The sequence below is a fragment of the Amblyomma mixtum genome, chromosome 1 (assembly GCF_055824585.1).
Source record: "Amblyomma mixtum isolate Tamu chromosome 1, ASM5582458v1, whole genome shotgun sequence".
NCBI classification, from domain to species: domain Eukaryota; kingdom Metazoa; phylum Arthropoda; class Arachnida; order Ixodida; family Ixodidae; genus Amblyomma; species Amblyomma mixtum.
Window position 1 is genome coordinate 17,841,756 of NC_143012.1, and position 18,456 is coordinate 17,860,211.

The 18,456-nt window shown below is 43.0% G+C and overlaps 1 protein-coding gene across 3 annotated transcripts; it reads right to left on the bottom strand.

Annotated features, from left to right (window-relative positions):
- Positions 1-1,448: 1,448 nt before the first annotated feature.
- Positions 1,449-13,438, bottom strand: LOC149365606 (caspase-7-like). 3 transcript variants are annotated; one of them, XM_089544504.1, is made up of 7 exons: positions 12,546-13,438; positions 10,528-10,570; positions 9,205-9,322; positions 7,391-7,538; positions 5,377-5,552; positions 3,525-3,648; positions 1,449-3,318 (listed from the first exon to the last, which is right to left on the bottom strand). In XM_089544504.1, the coding sequence occupies exons 1-7, from the start codon at positions 12,607-12,609 to the stop codon at positions 3,086-3,088; spliced, it is 906 nt and encodes a 301-aa protein (XP_089400630.1). In that variant the 5' UTR covers positions 12,610-13,438; the 3' UTR covers positions 1,449-3,085. The 3 variants fall into 3 exon arrangements, with proteins under 3 accessions (XP_089400630.1, XP_089400647.1, XP_089400639.1); XM_089544521.1 differs by lacking the exon at positions 10,528-10,570; XM_089544513.1 differs by lacking the exons at positions 10,528-10,570; positions 12,546-13,438 and adding an exon at positions 9,875-9,980.
- Positions 13,439-18,456: the final 5,018 nt, after the last annotated feature.

The window sequence follows — 18,456 nt, forward strand, 5'->3', positions numbered from 1 at the left end:
AAAATGCACGAATCATCCAAAAACAAATGGATCCCTAAGCAGAAGCAATGGAAATGCATTCTTGCAGATCTCTTTACGGCTTACGGGATTTATTTACAGCCAGGTGCCACTGCTATCTGCTTACAGTGTGTACTACGCAAATGGCAATCATGACGCAGGCAATGTGCGGGCTATATCGGGCTACAGTGAGTTATACAAATTCGAATCATGCTGAAACTCGTATCAGCTCTGATCGCATCACAGCTTTTCTACTTTATATGGCAATATACATACCTTTTGTGGACATTATATGGCAATACAAGCTTTTATGGACGAAGTGCCGCCGTCATCTACGGATAGGTCAGTGATGTCCTGCTGTTTTTTTTTTTTTTCTCATCACCCACTGATACCAAAACTGCAAATCAGACATATAAAACTCCGCCGTCTGCAGAGCGTGTTTTTTGCCACCACCTTTAAGAATTGCACCAAGGTAAAAGAAATGTTTGTGTCAGGTTCTTCATGCATACTTGTCTTCCTGGAGAGACATGTCTGCACAAAATAAGGAGAGCGTTACTCTGTAGCATAATAGTAGGACAATCAAGTCAGTTTATTATAAAATATACATTCATGTATTGTAGAAAAATGTAGTCAAAGATAAAAGTATGGGATAATAGGAAAATTTCTCTAGTGCACTCAAGTATTCAGTAAAAACTTGCGCAAAGATATATTCACTAGAAACACGCAACACGGAATGCTCTGCTACCTTGTGCCTGATTCCACTTAGGCAGTGGAGACACCAAGTTACTCATCCCTTGTTTTCCCTGTAGGACGATGCATGTGACATTAGCAAACATGAATCACCATGCGAACTTTTGTACACCGAGTAAATGATTGATAACTGAATTCCTTCGTCAGCGTAGTTTCAGTTTCAGCAGCTGAATAACAATTGCAATGCCACAAGTACATGTCAGATCATGCGAGACATACAAGAGCAGCAATAAATCACTGCTCTGTTGTTTAATGAGCTCTAACACATACGCTAGCCCAGTCCTGAGAACGAAATGACAACAAGTGCACAAACAGTTATGACATGGTAGTTTTCTTATGCCTTGCGTGGTATGAGACCTGTTTGTGACATCAGAACCACCACCCGACTGCTAAAACATAAAACTGAACTACATGGAAGAAAAAATTGAATTATAAATTACATATAAATCTCGAATAGTAATTAATGTTTATCAATGTCTTACTATCTTAAACGACTAAAGACACCAAATTTTTCTTTGCGCATTTTCTTCTTTCAAATGACGTGTTAGGCATTAATAAATGTGAATCACCGCATGATATTTGCACGTTTTCTTTTTTCAAATGATGAGTTAGACACTAATAAACATTGAACACCGTGTGATATTTGCCTACAACTGCTAAATAACTTGGAATTGAATTTCTTCTTGAAGCTGTTTCAGTTTCACCAACAGATTGCTGGCAATGGCATGTAGTTGGTCTTGAGGTCACGTGAGACACACACACAAAAAAAGGCAATAAAACTGCTGATACATCATTTGTTGTCATTCCAGCTCTTGAAGAATTCTGGTTTAAGTTTTGTAGTGAATTAAATTTGCACATAATTTGAAAGAAGAAACACTAAACTAAAATTAAGCGAAAATCTACAATGAAGATTTTGGTGTCTCAACCCAAAATAAACCTCAATCAAAATTCCTCGGACATCTTCATTTCTTCACGCAGCAGCTCCGCAGAGTGAAAAGTTGTGCACTGAACACAAAAGTATAAAATATTGCAATAAATAATATGAGGTATCATTATAATAGCTCTAGCAGCATATCCACATTCACTGGTGCAGTTACGTAACAACCACCACTTTTTTGCTTGAGCTTACTAACTTGACACAGCTGGCAACGGAACGGTGTCTCATCCTCAACAAGTGTAAGTAGATTTTTCTCAGTTAATGAAATAGTAGCATTTCACAACTTTAGATTGTGGTTCACATCAGTCTGTCTCTTTTGAATTCCGTCCATACCTTTTGCTTTGTATAGATTCTATACATAGGAAAGACGGATTTCAAGTTAGTATCCGCCTGTAAACTAGAAAAAAAAAAAGCTACAACTGCACCCATGCTATGAGGTATGCTGCAGTGAAAGGCACCTCGTTAACTTCTACCACAAGCAGTTCTTTAAAGGAACGCTGAGGACAACCTTATTAAATTTTTGTTCAGCAAAAATAATTCTCTGGCTCCTTGCGGGCATGCTGATGCTTCTCTGGCAGCTAACGAATTTATATTGCCGACAAAATTGGACTAAAAAATGTAACATTTTCTTTTCCCTGTTGCACTTGATTTGAATTCGTGCCACGAAGACCCAAAACGGACTGTGTGATTAGCATTTGGAAGTGAATGGTAATGTAGCCAGGCCTCAGAGATACATGCTCATAGGAAAAACCACCTTGACATTGTCACACCTTGTCTGTGATAACAGCCGGAGGTGGCAATGCATGTATTTAATTTTTCAAACTTTTCTCGCTTGTAAAAGCAGCCTTTTTGTCATTAGAGCACAGTAATCTATCAATGCAGGAAATCTTCAATTTGTCCGCACTGAGGGAAAGCTCCATCCAGTTACTGTTGCGAGTAATAAAACGAATTTATCGGCGAGACAATTGGATTTAAATATCCTCCTGCCAGTCAATTCAAACTAGCAACATCTCTGTTGAAAAGGACGGGTGATCACCGGTTTGAAGTGAATTGCGGTGCAGTGTAGCCTCTGGGATCCGCGCCCAAGAATCAGTGTCGACGCAAGCATTTTGCTAGCGAAATAGGCCGGTGATGGCAACATCTATATTTTTTTTTGTCTTTGTCAGCTTCTAAAAGTTCCGTTTTCGATGACAGTAGTCTCTTCGTGATTTGGACAGGGTACTGTATCAATACAGGCCAACTTCTACTTGCCCTCAGAGTTCCTTTAACGTGCACCAGAACCTCAACGCACGAGCGCTTCTGCATTCGACCTCCGTCAAAATACATCAGCCACGACCGGGACTGAAGCTGCAACCTTGCCATCGGTAGCAGCTGAGTGTCACAGACACTGAGCCCCTTCCGTCACTGCCGGAAGTTGACTCGCCGTGTGAGTGAGGAGGTGATGAACGGCACCTGCTTCTTGCGGTGCTTGCTGGGCTCATCGGGAACATAAGACTCGCAGTGGAGCGCCACAAGGCGGCACACCACAGTCAGCATGGAAAGCAGGTCGGAGGATTGCGCTTGCTCGCGCAGCACCGAGCACAGACCCTGTATAAACCACGAGCCGTGCTTCTCGTTGCGCCACGAGTAGAAGCCTGCAACAAGACGACATAATCCCTGTCAGACACAGGAATTTTTCTGTGACAGACAGCAGATTTTCAGGCTGCCGGAGAACTTTCAGAGACCGCAGTGGCGGCCTTGTGGTTTGAGCATGCAGTGGCTCTTGTAAAGGAGTTATGTGGTCGTGGTGGGAACTGATGCATTTAACTGCCCATGCAGTGATTAAGTTCAGCCTGCTTACCTGGCACTGAAGAGTAGGCAGCGAGAAAGTCAGCATGTGTCGGGATGCGACAGAGCCGGGTGGGAGAATCAGAAGTGTCAACGATTGCATCTGCACCTGGGTCATACCGATCACCACGACAGGCCTGCAGGGTAGGACAACAGCCAGCGAGAAAACCATAAAAATGCAACCTTAAAGGGACAGTGAGGAGAGCTCTATCAATATTTTTTTTTTTAAAGCAAAATCCGATAATTCGGCATTTCATGGCTTTGTTGCCACTTGGCCGGCAGCGAAAGATGCATTCATTTCTAAGAAATTCGCATTCGAGGTTGAAAAAGTTTTCCCGCTGCTCTCATTCAAACTTGGGATTCTCTTATGACGACACAGGACTAAGTGATGTGACACATGACGTGCACATGACGTAACACAGACTCCGTGATTTCTGGCGGCCAGCAGTGAGGCCTAGCAGCAGCCGAAAAGAAAGCTACCGTCGGCTGCACGTTGAAGGCATCTATCGGCTATTGCGGCCGTCGCTACCGTCGCTTCGTTTACGTTTGCACCGGCGTTTTGCCAGCGTTATGATGGATCCCGCTCTCGAAGTCGTCAACGAAGTTCTCGCAAATAGAGACCTTTAGCATACCGTGTACCTTGTTACCGTTAGTGGAATACCGGGAGCCTGCCTACCGCCGGTGAGCAGGCGCTGATTGGTCCCGATGCAGCAGGCGCGCGTGTAGTGCCATCTGGTGACGTCAAGGAGATTTGCACATGCATTGGCTGTGCCTCAGTGATTCATGGCTTCTCGTCTCCTAGTGTTGCTAGAGCCAATGGTTCTAGCAACACTGTTTTGTCCTATGACGTCATCACGCTTGTACTTGCGAGTTTGGCCTGTGGCGGCGATGCCTGTATTTTGGTTCTTACTCTTTTCTACGTCACAACAGCTTTGTTGTCAGAATGAGTGGAGTTTTTGTAATCAGGAGCTGGTATTCTATCGATACAAGCCAACTTCAATTTCTCTTCAGTGTCCCTTTAAAAGAACATGGTACAGTGGACATGGGCTTTATGGTCTTTGACAAAGCAGTGCTACATTTTATAGCTTCGTGTATATAACTTCACTTTTCATTGCAGTTTTATGCTGCCTTATACCCACCATGCACAACACACTATATCCTCCGCATGCACTATATATTCTATATTATATACAAAGTGTTTCACCTTATTTTAACAGAGACTAACTATAGTTACTAGCAATCATCATCTTCAGCCCAGTTATGTGCAATGCAGGATGTATGCCTGTCCCACAGATCCCCTGCCATGCATTAGCTGCCATCACACATCCCCGCAAATTTCCTAAGCCAATTTGCTCACCTGCCTCAGTTACTCCCTGCTACAATTCCATTACCTCGGAGTCCGCTCCATTATGCTAAGGAACCAACGGTTGTCTTTTATCTGCATTACAAGCCTTACCCATCTTGATTTGCTTTTTTATGATACCAGCTAAGATATCATGAACTTATAACTCATAAGGATAACATCAAGTGAACAAGAAAACAATGGGCTTGTTTTTGGTCATTTACAACATTTCACAAAATAGGGTCTTCGATTACAGTTTGTTTAGGTGCTCACTACCTGCAAAAGTGTTTCACGGAAAACATTCGAGGTGGTATCATTGCACCATGAAAAGCATTCGCTTTATCCGCATAGTCCAACTTCAGTTTTGAGTGTTCCACTGTTTTGAAATTGTTTCCTTAGTACTCTGAACAACAATTTAATGCAACAGAAGGAGGGGCATTCATGAAACGAAATGCACGTGCTAACCCATAATGCTCTAAGGAAGCCCCACAACTGCTGTCTAAAACAGAATGGTCATGCTAACCTGAATGAAAAAAAGCTTGGGCTTGCCGACAAGGCTGGGGCAGACATCACCACGGAAGGGTTCCATAATGCTCTCCGATGGAATCTTGCCGTCTTTTGTGTAAAGCATGTCTTCGCCGCCATGTGTCAAAAAGCAGCAGATGAAGCAATCGTCATCGGTGTAGTTCCCCTTTCCAACTGTGGGAAATAAAAAAAGTTAAATTAACTTAGCAACAGCTTTAATTAATAAGTCCCGTTAGGTTTAGTACTAGCACATGAGACGCTAAAGCTATCATGTACCAAACACAGGGTTTAAAGGTGGTGCTTCTTTTGCTAAAAGTTAACAGTAGTGTATTCAGAATGTTTCTTCTCCAATAGCCAAGCTGAGGAAAAATATGCTTAAGATCAACGAGTTGCTTGCAGGAGATTCAGACAGTTTATTGTGACCAAGCCTACACAATAGTTAACAATTCTAACCACATCTTACAAAATTAAGAGATATGCAATCACACCTCCAAAACTTAATGCACATTAAAGTACAAATGTTACCCTCATTCTTTTGCCTGAACACGGGTGAATTTAGCGATAATAATTGGTTCAAGCATTGCACTGAGACATCTAGTGAACTGCCTGGCCTGCGCACATCAGCACAGGTTCATTACACACTGCTTCGAGAAAAATATATCACCGATATGCTATACTAGTAGTAGAATGGTGTGATCAGGAAAAACTTGTTGAATCGTTTTCTCTGAAACATGTGTGGCACCAACTGCAGATAACTTAATACAAATTTCGGTGCATACATTCAACAGGTGCGTAGAGTAGATGCTGTATGCCCCTCTCAGCATTCAATTTAACAAGTGATGCAATCAAATTACAGTTGAGCCCACTTATAATGAAAGCAGATATAATGAATGCTCACTTATTATGAACAAGTGTTATAGTGAATGACAGTTTGATATAGTGAATAAGGACGTGCCGCAACTTAGCCCTATTAACTGAAAACTCGCGCTTCCAGCTTAGCGCGGAGACCGAAGAGTATCTACCAGCCGCCATAACACCACCTGGAAAGAATGTGTCGACCCTGAAAAGCAAGAAAAAGGTGGCACTGAAACTGCAGGTAATTGCCAGCCAAGCATGCGCCAATGGCCTATAAGGTCAATCACTGCCTGCATGGACACCAGCTGAGAGAGGGTCCCAAATGGAAGCAGAAGAGCCCTATGCGCAAGATAGCGGCAGCATTGGAACCGAAGGTAACATGCATGGCTGTGGATCAACCAGCGGCACTGATTTGAAAAGTTTGAATGCCTTGCTGACCACGTGGTATGCGCTGCCTGCTCAGTCAGCTTCACCTTTTGTGCTGCTACCACATGCAGGTGGTGCCAGATAGCAGACAGTGCAGCTGATACATCCTTTGCGCACGTGCGCTGCACTACTTTTGTCACAGCATGGGCACAGAAATGATAGATGACGCTGTTGAAGACACCATGGTCACACGCACGAATGTTTGTTGGCAACATGTTGTTGATTCACAGCTAGCCGGATGTTGCACCGGATAACTACGTTCGTGCGGACGACAACATCGCAGAGCAGTTCTCTGATGAAACCAGCGTATGCACAAAGGACGAGCACTCATCTACCGTTAGGAATCCGAGTAATGTAGCCGACCTGCCACCAGCTGCCGTGGACGCTTCAAACAGGTTAGTTTTATCCTATCCCTCAAGCACATTTTTGCCAGCAAGGATCTTGACGAGGAGAACATGACCACATAGGAGAGCCTGGTAAGTGCCCTGGCAGAACCTGCTTAGAGGAAAATGGATGCGCATGATGCAGTTCTTAAGAAGTAAACGCCGCTTCTGGCGGACTTGGTATTTTTGGCTGCAATGCAGGCAGTCCACTTACTGCAAACATCCGACACAACGAACACAATCCACGCGACTGCCAACCAGGTTTGTTATAAGTGGGCTTGAATGTAATTTATAAAAATACAATGAAAGATTTTGCAGCTGCACAGATTCAGAGTTTCAGTCACTCACGCTTCTCCAGTTCCTTCTTAGTATCCCTGCATGACAGGTCTGTGTGGAGGACCGGCTCAAAGCCCAACTCCTGGAAACAGCTGCTGAGGGTGTCAGCATCCAAGTCTGTGCCCGTCCGCTCGCAAAGCCCAGTGTGACGATCGAAACGCTGCGTGGGACAGAAATGGTGTACAGGGAGATGCACTGAAGTCTGAAACCTCATTCACTTTTGTTCTCCGGCGGCGGTATTAAAACAAAAAATCACAGCCACGTCATAGTGCCCATGTGCAATCCAGGGTCACTGACGACAAACAGAAGCTGACCTAGCCGGCTTCACCTAGAGCCTACGTTAGCCAAAAACAGAGCTTTTAATAGCCAGCAATGGGCAAACAAAAATTACATCGCACAAAGTGTGTAGATGGGAATGAAATAAATCAGTGAACGATTGAGCAAGACAACAAGAAAACAAATGGAGATGTAAGACGGACTATTGAGACGAAGTGATTACACTTCGTTCCTGTGCTTCACAGTACAATGTACAGCCGCTGTCAAAAGTTTAGAGCCCAAGGAGTTTGCTTTTGGGTTTGTTGTGTGGCTTGTTATGAACCGCCAGCTTTCCAGATCTCTTGAAGTTGAGGGGAAACCTTCCTTAAACACCTGATTATTAGGACTTCCGTAGATATTACACAAGCCTTATTAAATGGCTTAAAAATCAAACCCATGGGCTCCTTACTTTTGATAAAAGCCATACACCTGGTGATTCGGTAGATCAGGAGTGACGACTCCTGAGCTGTCAGCCCTGCCATGTAGAGTCAGTGATGATGCACAGTTTGTCATTACAGCATTTACCTTGGAGTATGGGCACGAAATTATTGGCTGAGTTTTCGTCTTTGGAATGGCATGAAAGTCATTAGTATGCATGGATCAGCATTTGTAACTTTCCTTTGTCCACGAAATAGTTCAGAACTGAATTTATTCTCTCGTGCTGTTTTGGTTTCAGTTTTGACGTCCTAATGGTTGCTATGATGTTGAAGTTCAGTTGAGATCAAGCAAAGAAAAAAATAAACTTGCGACATCATGCCACCTTCACTCTTTCAATTCAGTCCAACTCTTATGCCGGCCTACCCTTAGAGCTGGAATGACAAAAAATGAACAAGCAATCGTAACACTGAAGTTTCATTATGCCTCATGTGGCCCAAATAACTTTGAAGCTAGGGCGAATCTTCAGCTGTCAAAACAATAAAACTTGCAAAAAAATTCAATCACATAAATTATTTGCCAGGCATAGAAAAATTTGAAGTGGTAATTAATGTTTACTAATATATTACACAGCATTCCGAAGAAAAAAGAAATGACGGAAATATGGTGTTTACACTCTTTTAAATGTTAGTGAACAGTCTCTATGGAAGTCTTCATAGTCACATATGCGCAACGTTTCTCTACAGGCTTGACATTCAGTTCAAGATGATGCACTGCTGAAAGCTTCTCTACAAATAAAAAAGATTAAGAGGGAAAAAAAAGTCATACATTATAAGCAACTAACAGAGCTATCTTCAGTCTTAATATGGAATTGTTCTTGCAGAGTAGCAAGACACATCTTTTGTATACCAAAACACATGGGATATAGATGCTGGAAGAATACGCTGCAGCGACCAAGTGAATATAAAACTGGGCTGCTGCTTTCTTCAGCAGATTTTGAACAAAAGCATTACTTTTCTAGTGGTATTCTGGCTCAATATATGTGCCACATGCCTTACTGCATCTTTTCAAATAAACGAATAGATGAGGTGCCAGGGCAGTAGCATCCTGCCATTCATCTCTTGATGCATACTCACTCTGTAGTTGAAGATGACGCACTTGCCGCGTCTTTGACGCGTCATGCTGTACTCTTCCGCACCGAGCGCTGTTCTCAACACTGGGAGCTGGGGGGTCGGCAACGGCCTGCTGAATATCCTGCGAATGCAGCAGCCCAAGAAAAGACACATACGTAAAGAAACAAAACTGCCACTACATTTGATGCCTTGACACCAGCAAAGGGTGGCATCGCTAACATTTGGGCACAGAAAGCGTGCATACGTCCAACCTGAAGCAGCCTGCTTAAAGAGGCAATAGCGACAACCCTTCGGTTCGAAGTAAAATTCAACTGCTTGCCTTTTTCTGCCTCTGTCAACATTCATTCGGCAGCAAAATTTGTTTTTATTGCTCAGAAATTTGGAGTAAAAAATGGACTATCTTTTACTTCCACTCAATTAAACACATTTTCTTTCCCCAATTTTTCTATGTTCACCACAAAGTCCTTTTGAACACGTAGCGAGACCTGGGTCACCTGAAAAAATTAGCAATATCTCGAGCTACAAATGTCATGGTGGCACAAATTATGTTTGATTCAGCTGTCGGAACATGCGTACACCGAGATCAGGACATTTTTATGTGTGTGGAAAACCTTAAAGCATTCAGACATGAGTAGTGTGAAGTTGCATTTTTTGCACTCCCAATGGCTCTTACTTCTTTAGCTCAGGGCTTTCCAGACTATGCATTTGCGTGGCTGGTTCTGCATCATGGTGTTAGGTGGTATCTGCCGAGCAAAGAGCAAAATAAGCTCATTCACAAGCTTCTAATCCCATAGAAGATGGAGTTGCAGCTGGCTTACCTAAGCGCTTGTGTCCAGGCAACACAGTCTCTTCTACTATCTGTTCAACAATACTTTTATTTTTTTTCGCCACGTAAATATTTACGAACCTAGAGGAAAGCTGTTGCCATCTGGCATTGAAACTATTAACCAAAACTAAAGAGCCTATTTTGTGGTGCCATCTGTTATTTGCTGATAGCAAAATTTTTTTCACAACAGACTGCACTCCGCCGTCTTTGGAAGCGAATGGGTTAAACTTTTAATGTTGATGATGACGTCATGACAAGCAAGGATTCCAAGACCACTGGTTGAAAGTCGATAGCGATTGAGTCCAGCCTCAAAGAGACATGTGAAAAAAGGATTAATCGCAGTGTGCTTATGAAACGGCTTCGTGTAGACAATACTATAGGAGCTCCGTTTTCATTAAAGGAGCATCTTCATCATGAGAACACTGTAATCAATCAATATAGGCCAACATACTTTTTTTTTCAGAATCCCTTTAACATTTACAACGTCAAATGCTACTTACCCTCCAAAAATGGTTCTGGCATCAGTTTGACTGTTGCCGTTGGCTGAAATGAGACAGCAAGAGGTATAAAAATTTAGATAAAATTAAAAAGAAGGATTTCAAATAAAGTAAACATAAAAGAATTTAATTTTGGGTTAAGCAGAAATTGAACAAAAAAAAGCAAACTTTGACCACAATATCATAAGAAGCAGCAGTTCAATATACATGCTTCCTGCTAATGGCCCATTGCATAAATGAACAGTAAATGTCACAGAGAAAACGAGAAATGGTTAAACTGGCTCTTAATGCAGAGATAATAGCTTTGCAGTGAACCCAAAAAAGGCACAGAACGCTCAAGAGGAGGAGCCTGAAGCCATGGTCCTCCTTTGCGGTAAGCACACTTTTCTGCACATTATAAGCTGGTTTATCATTTGTTGTATTCCCTCTAAGTATGACCCACAGTGTAAATCACCTTCAATAAATTATTGGGCTTATACATGGCTGCCAACCCATGGCTATGGCTACAAAGCTTTTGTAATACAACAAAGCTTGCAATTCACAGCACTGTTATTTGTGGACTTCAAACCGTAATTCACCAACTTAAAGTGGAAAGCATAATCCAGTAAATGCTCACAAAATTGCTTCGTAACATGACGAAGCAAGCTGCTCTATAAAATGGAGGAAGCTCTTAGTTTTCAATGGTTATACAAGTTCAGTATGCATGGCCTAAAACAAAATGTCAGCTATGTCAAATCAGACACTGACAACTTCTGGTAATGCAATGAAGCGATGCTGGTGGGCTCGTTGTATATGCAAACAGACAAGGCAGCCTTGGATTATACGCGATAAACTTTCAGCTGGCCTTAGTTCACGGCGAGACATATGTAACGTAAAGTGGAGTAATCAACTGCAATGTGAAGACATTGACTAGTAAAGAAGCTTGACTAGACACGGACAGCCAGATCACTCACTGCAAGCACTAAGCTCTAGCCTTGAGCCCAAACTGCAGAACACAGTCAGGCATGCTTATCTTTTGGACAGGACCGAAAATATCCCTTGATTTAATTTTCCAGGGAGTGTGACCTAGAGTTTTCTGACATCACAAAGCCACGTGAGGGACATGTATGGAGCACAAGCATAGACACAAGCAGCAAGAGGCATAATTATTGGGTTGTGCCTGCGACCTCCTACACGAGCTCGACCTCGTGTAGACGACGCACTTTCCTCCTTAATCCAACCTCCTCTCCTTTAAGTCGGCACGTGTCAAACTCCCTTCCCTTCCTACGCATTCGCCTAGAAAAATATTTCAGTCACGCCACCGAAGCCACGCGTCTATCCATATATGCGCAGGAGGCCCACGTTCAAGAGGAAGGCAATAATGCAGCCCTGCGTGATGACTGAATGCACGCAAGAGTCCGTCATATCCTCACCCCGATCCCTTCACTCACTCACTCACTCACTCACTCACACACACACACACACACACACACACACACACACACACACACACACACACACACACTCACACACTCACACACTCACACACTCACACACACACACACACACACACACACACACACACACACACACACACAGTTTTTGTTTAGCTTAACAAGTCCGGCCAGAATTAGAGCAAATACTACCATAATACCACACGGTACGCATATTACGTGATGCTATTCACTTACACGGAACGATTACTATACATACGGCATTTTGAAGATCAAACGACAGTCGCGCGTGTTTGCTTTTGGTGCAGGCTATTGCTGGCCCTCCAAAATGCAAGTCTGCAGCGTAAGACAGCACACCCGTCACCATGGGGTGAGCTATGGCATTAGAAAGTAATTGGGACAGCATTTTTTTTTCTTCTCGAGTTCGACGGCACTTGAGGAAACAAAAAAACCTTTTGTTGACCGGAAACACTCAACACTGCGGCTGATCGAAATTCCGAAACAAATCAAGGCCGCCGAACTGCACGACAACACTGCAGAGAACAAATCTTTCCACAATGACTCTGCCATTATAAAAGCGTCACTTACCTTGTTCTCCATTTCTGCCGTTCGTATGGAGACTGTCTCCGTTGCTACCGTTGCTGTGAGCCATTGCACAAGGATGACCTGCTTACACCCACAATCACACGAATCTGATTCTGCCGCTCAAGTTCTCCACTCGTGGAAAGCCGTGAACGAAACCGGTCCCCACGCGCACTCACGGCACGTGGAAACTTTGAGCTCTTTGACGTAGTCTTTCATTGAAAGCCGTGCAAATCCCAACAACCCGTCTGTAAAAACAAGCCAAATACTCAACCGCAATTTATAAACTTACAATTTGCAGCGCCATCTGACAATAAAAATAACTTTTATTTTGGCAAACCAAAACAATAAATGCTAATAAATAGCTACATTTTTTTTTGCAATAGATGACTGTAAAGTCTTGTAAATTGCAAAAAATAATCACGCAAGTTTCACGTTTGCGCGAAGTTTTCTTCATGCCTTACTACAGCAGCGCCCCACTACCAGCTCTGCAGATTCGGTTTCGATATTGCGATGTCTATCGATTTGTCTCGATCCGTAACGACTATGATACCTCTAAATACAAAGGTCAACCGAAAAGTAGTGCATAATCCACTACAGCTCAATAATGATAAGCACAAGGAAAACAATATTTTGTAGCATTGGAGCTTTTGTCCTTTGAATATGCCATTAAATATTTAATTCCCTTGAACAACTCCTCCGATTTGAATCACTGCCTTGCAGCCATCTTTGCTTCCATGACACGATTGCTCGTAAAACCCTTGAGGTTGTTGCACCACTTTTTGACACACGCATTGAATTCGACGTCATCTCGAACCTGTTTGCCACGCAGATCAGCCTACAGTGGTCCGAACCGATAAAAAATCGATAGCGGTTCATGAATGAATGACCTCATAAAAGTGGACAATCCCGAAAGGACCTTTCAGTTAACGTTAAAACGGGTATCCTTTTGCTGCACCTGAGTCTACCTGAACGGTCTTGATCAAAAAAAAAATGGAAGGGGCTTAGCTCTGGTTAAACCTGGATATACTAGCGAAAAGCTGCAGTTATGCTTTGTTTGACATCATGGCTGTAGGTTCGCGCACAATGCACTGGGAGTACCACGATAACTGTGTAGTAAAGCGCTTTATATAGCCTTCCTTCCGCATATGCGTAGTAACTGTGGTAAATACGCGGCTGCAAGTATACCGTCAAACGAGGAAGCCGAGCGCGCGCCGATCCACACTGGGTAAACACGCGCAGAGCGCGCGGACGACGGCGAAGGTCGACCGGCGGAGTCGCGGTCGGCAGCGGCTCCGCCGACCACGCCTCTCCAGTGACATCACACGGCGAACTCGCGCATGCGCAGCTGTGGCTAAAATTGATCACGGCGCACGCCACATCCGGTGTTGACTAGCCTAGTGAAGCTTTTCGCTTCAAAAACCTCAGGCCACTGTGAATGGGCCAGCAGCGGCTATGCTCCTCTATCGCGGCGCTGCCACCGGCGCGCGCTGAGGATAAAGAAGGCAAGGAGACATGCCCCTCACTCTCATGTGTCACTGCTGCGTGTTTGCCTTATGGCCGCCGCGCTACCGTGCTTCGTGCGAGTACTTCAACCAATAAAATGGCACATATGAGCTGTATGTACTCCAATGTGGTGGTATCCATCCGGATGTCGATGCAGGCACAGTCACTCCTGAGGCCCTAGGGTTTGGAGATAACTATAATGTGAGAACATCTGCGGTGGAAGTTAGAAAAAAGCGATTGGAAGACTGGTGGCTCAAAAGCAGAGAGGTGACACGATTAGAATTGTGTAGGATTGAAAATGTATTGGGAAAAAAATGGCGTATAGACTAATTTATAATACCGTTAAATAAATATATTAAAAAAATCCGGGCATGGTGGCAACTGTCACCACTCCATTTCAAAAAGGACGCTCCTATCTCCCATTCATCCATCTTCAGTGCCAAGGCGAAGCTGCCCGGCGTCCTTGCAACGCGCTGTGGCATTGAAAATTGACTAATCGCCAAGCTTGGTTCATTATAATATTTTGGTTTGGTTTATGGGGTTTAACGTCCCAAAGTGACTCAGGCTATGAGGGATATGCCGTAGTGAAGGGCTCCTGAAATTTCGACCACCTGGGGTTTTTCAACGTGCACTGACATCGCACAGTACACGGGCCTCTAGAATTTCGCCTCCATCGAAATTCGGCCGCCGCGGCCGGGATCGAATCCGCGTCTTTCGGGCAGCATCTGAGCGCCGTAACCACCCAGACAGCACAACTACGTCCTTAGGACGTCCTGAGGATTAATTTTTGAGGACATTGTGTTGTCCTGAGGAAGTCTTCTAATCCTCAAAAGGTCCTCATTTAGTCCTGTTGTCCGGCCTCAGTACGTCCTCAGGACATCTGGAGGACCTTCTGTCTGTTTTCACATCAGATGATGATGTAGCCCAGGGAATGTCGGTCACTGTTTGCTTAATTATTGTAGGCAGTGTGCACAGGGGTTGTGAAACAGCTTTCTATAGTGCTTCTTTTGTCTTGGATTCTAATAAACAAATTTTGCGAATGTTTCGCGTACTCAACAAGTGACTGGTTCGTTCCCCATATTTGTTGGCACTTACAGGAATTATTCTGCATGCAGTATCTTCCTACAGCGATCCCTATATAACTCTCTCAAGAGTTGAATTCTGCCGCCATAGTGGAAAAGCCAATCCGACAAATCGCCCATAAATCTGAACAGTACAACCCCATCAGAAGCATGCAGTACATAAGACCAGGTTTGAAAACCACAATGGTTTACTACATTATATCTCTATTGTACACAAGTATCCTTTAGCAAACCTGCAGTTTTTACGGAATGAAAGCCGAGTGCGAGAGATAAAGCTGGTTTTATATCAGTTCAACTCCACAATATTGTCCTGGATAAGACGTTTGTAGGACATTTGAGAAATTTTCATCCTCGAGTCGTCCCGCGAAGTACAAACTGAGGATATCCTCATGAGGACATTTGGCCGTGATGCACTCAGAAAGTACTCAGAATGTCCTGTTCGGGATGAGGACATTTTGACCATTTGAGGACGTCCTCAGGACGTTTACTGTTGTCTCATTTATGTTTCGATTTCAGTCCTTCACCGTCTTTTCGAGTTTACACACGAGAAAAAGACAGTACGAACACCTGCACATTACGAAAAATTGCAGACTTTTCTCAATTTCGTTGCACCGTGGTTTAACTGTACCCATGCTACAGCAGAACCTCATGGAGCCCCAAAAATGCACTAATCATCTAAAAACAAATGGATCCCTAAACAGAAGCAATGGAAATGCATTCTTACAGACCTCTTTATAGATTATGGGATTTATTTACAGCAGGGCGCCACTGCTATCTGCTTACACTGTGTGCTGCGCAAGTGGCAATCATAATGCAGGCGATGTGCGGGCTATATCGGGCTACAGTGAGTTGTACAAATTCGAATCATGCTGAAACTCAGTATCAGCTCTGATCGCATCACAGCTTGTCTACTTTATATGGCAATACATACCTTTTGTGGACATTATATGGCAATACAAGCTTTTATGGTCGAAGTGCCGCCGTCATCTAGGGATAGGTCGGTGACGTTCTGCTGTTTTCCTTTTGCTCATCACCCACTGATACCATAACTGCTAATCAGACATATAAAACTCGCCCGTATACAAAGCGCGCCTTTGCCACCACCTTTAAGAAATGCACCAAGGTAAAAGAAATGTTTGTGTCAGGTTCTTCATGGATACTTGTCTTCCTGGAGAGACATGTCTGCATAAAATAAGGAGAGCGTTACTCTGTAGCATAATAGGACAATCAAGTCAGTTTATTATAAAATATACATTCATGTATAAGTATAAAAATGTAGTCAAAGATAAAAGTATGGGATAATAGGAACATTTCTCTAGTGTACTCAAGTATTCAGTAAAAACCTGCGCAAAGATATATTCACTAGAAACACGCAACACGGAGTGCTCTGCTACCTTGTGCCCGATTCCGCTTAGGCAGTGGAGACAAGAGACAACAAGTTATTCATCCCTTGTTTTCCCTGTGGGACGATGCATGTGACAATAGCAAACACGAATCACCATGCGAACTTTTGTACACCGGGCAAATGATTGATAACTGAATTTCTTCTTCCGTGTAGTTTGTTTTAGCAGCTGAATAATAATTGCAATGCCACAAGTACATACATGGCAGATCATGCAAGACATACAAGAACCGCAATAAAATCACAGCTCTGTTGTTTAATGAGCTCTAACGCATACACTAGCCCAGTCCTGAGAACGAAATGACAGCAAATGCACAAACGGTTATGACATGGCAGTTTTCTTATGCCTCGCGTGGTACGAAACCTGTTTGTGACATCAGAACCACCGCCTGACTGCTAAAACATAAAACTGAACTACATAGAAGAAAAAATTAAATTATAAATTACTTATAAATTTCACATAGTAATTAATGTTCACAGATGTCTTACTCTTTTAAATGACTATAGACACCAAATTTTTGTTTGTGCATTTTCTTCTTTCAAATGGCTTGTTAAACATTAATAAGTGTGGATCACTGCGCAATATTTGTGTGTTTTCTTTTTTCAAATAATGAATTAGACATTAATAAACATGAATAACCGTGTGATACGTGCCTACAACTGCTAAATAACTTAAAACTGAATTTCTTCTTGAAGCTGTTTCAGTTTCATCAACCGAATGATGGCAGTGGCATAGTTGGTCCTGAGCACACGCTAGGCACGAAAAATTAAAATTAAAAGCACACATAATTTGAAAGAAGAGAACACTAGACTAAAATTAAGTAAAAATGTACAATGAAAATTTTGGTGTCTCATTAAACCTCAGTCAAATATCCTCGGACATCTTCATTTCTTCATGTGGCAGCTTCGCAGAATAAAAAGTTGTGCACTGAACAGAAAAGTATAAAATATTGCAATAAATAATAAGAGGTATTGTTATAAAAACTCTAACAGCATATGCACTATCAGTGGTGCAATTACATGACACCACTCTTCTGCTTGAGCTTACTGACTTGACACAGCTCGAATGCAATGGTGTCTTATCCTGAACAAGCATAAGCGGATTTTTCTCCGTTAATGAAACAGCAGCATTTCACAACTTCAGATTGTGGTTCACATCTGTGTGTCTCTGAATTCTGTTCGTACCTTTTGCATTGTATAGATTCTGTTCATAGGAAAGACTGATTTCAAGTTGGATACTAACTTGGAAAAACTAATCTATACTGGGAAAAAAAAAGAAACATACAAGCTACAACTGCACCCATGCTATGAGGCATGCTGAAGTGAAAGGCACCTGGTTAAATTTCACCACAAGAAATTCTTTAAAGGAACACCGAGGACAACGTTATTCAATTTTTGTTTAGCAAAAATAATTTTCTGGCTCCTTGTGAGCATGTTGACGCTTCTACGGCAGCTAAAGAAGAATTTATTGCCAAGAAAATTGGATTTAGAAATGTAATTTTTTTATCCCCTGCTGCACTTGATTTGAGTTCATGACACGAAGACCCAAAAATGACTGTGTGACTAGCATTTGCAAGTGAATGGCAACGTAGCCAGGCCTCAGAGATACATGCTCGTAAGTAAAACCACCTTGACATTGTCACAGTTGACATTGTCACAGTCGGAGATGGCAACACATGTATTTAATTTTGTAAACTCTCCTAGCTTGTAAAAGCAACCTTTTATTGTGAAAGCAATACTACTTGCACTTTCAAGCCTTTGCCGTGCCGCGGCGGTGACCACCATCGTGCCGCAGCGGTGACCACCATTGACCTTCATTGGCGAAAGCAATACTACTTGCACTTTCACGCCTTTGCAGTGCCACGGCGGTGACCACCATTGACCTTCATTGGCGAAAGCAATACTACTTGCACTTTCACGCCTTTGC

Bases quoted from the DNA above. Each gene is read 5' to 3' on its own strand.
- LOC149365606 (XM_089544504.1), bottom strand. From the start codon at position 12,609: ATGGCTCACAGCAACGGTAGCAACGGAGACAGTCTCCATACGAACGGC. The intron at 10,571-12,545 runs GTAAGTGACGCT...GTCTCATTTCAG, and splicing joins CGGCAGAAATGGAGAACAAG to CCAACGGCAACAGTCAAACT. The intron at 3,649-5,376 runs GTTAGCATGACC...CCTACCCTGCAG, and splicing joins CCAAGCTTTTTTTCATTCAG to GCCTGTCGTGGTGATCGGTA.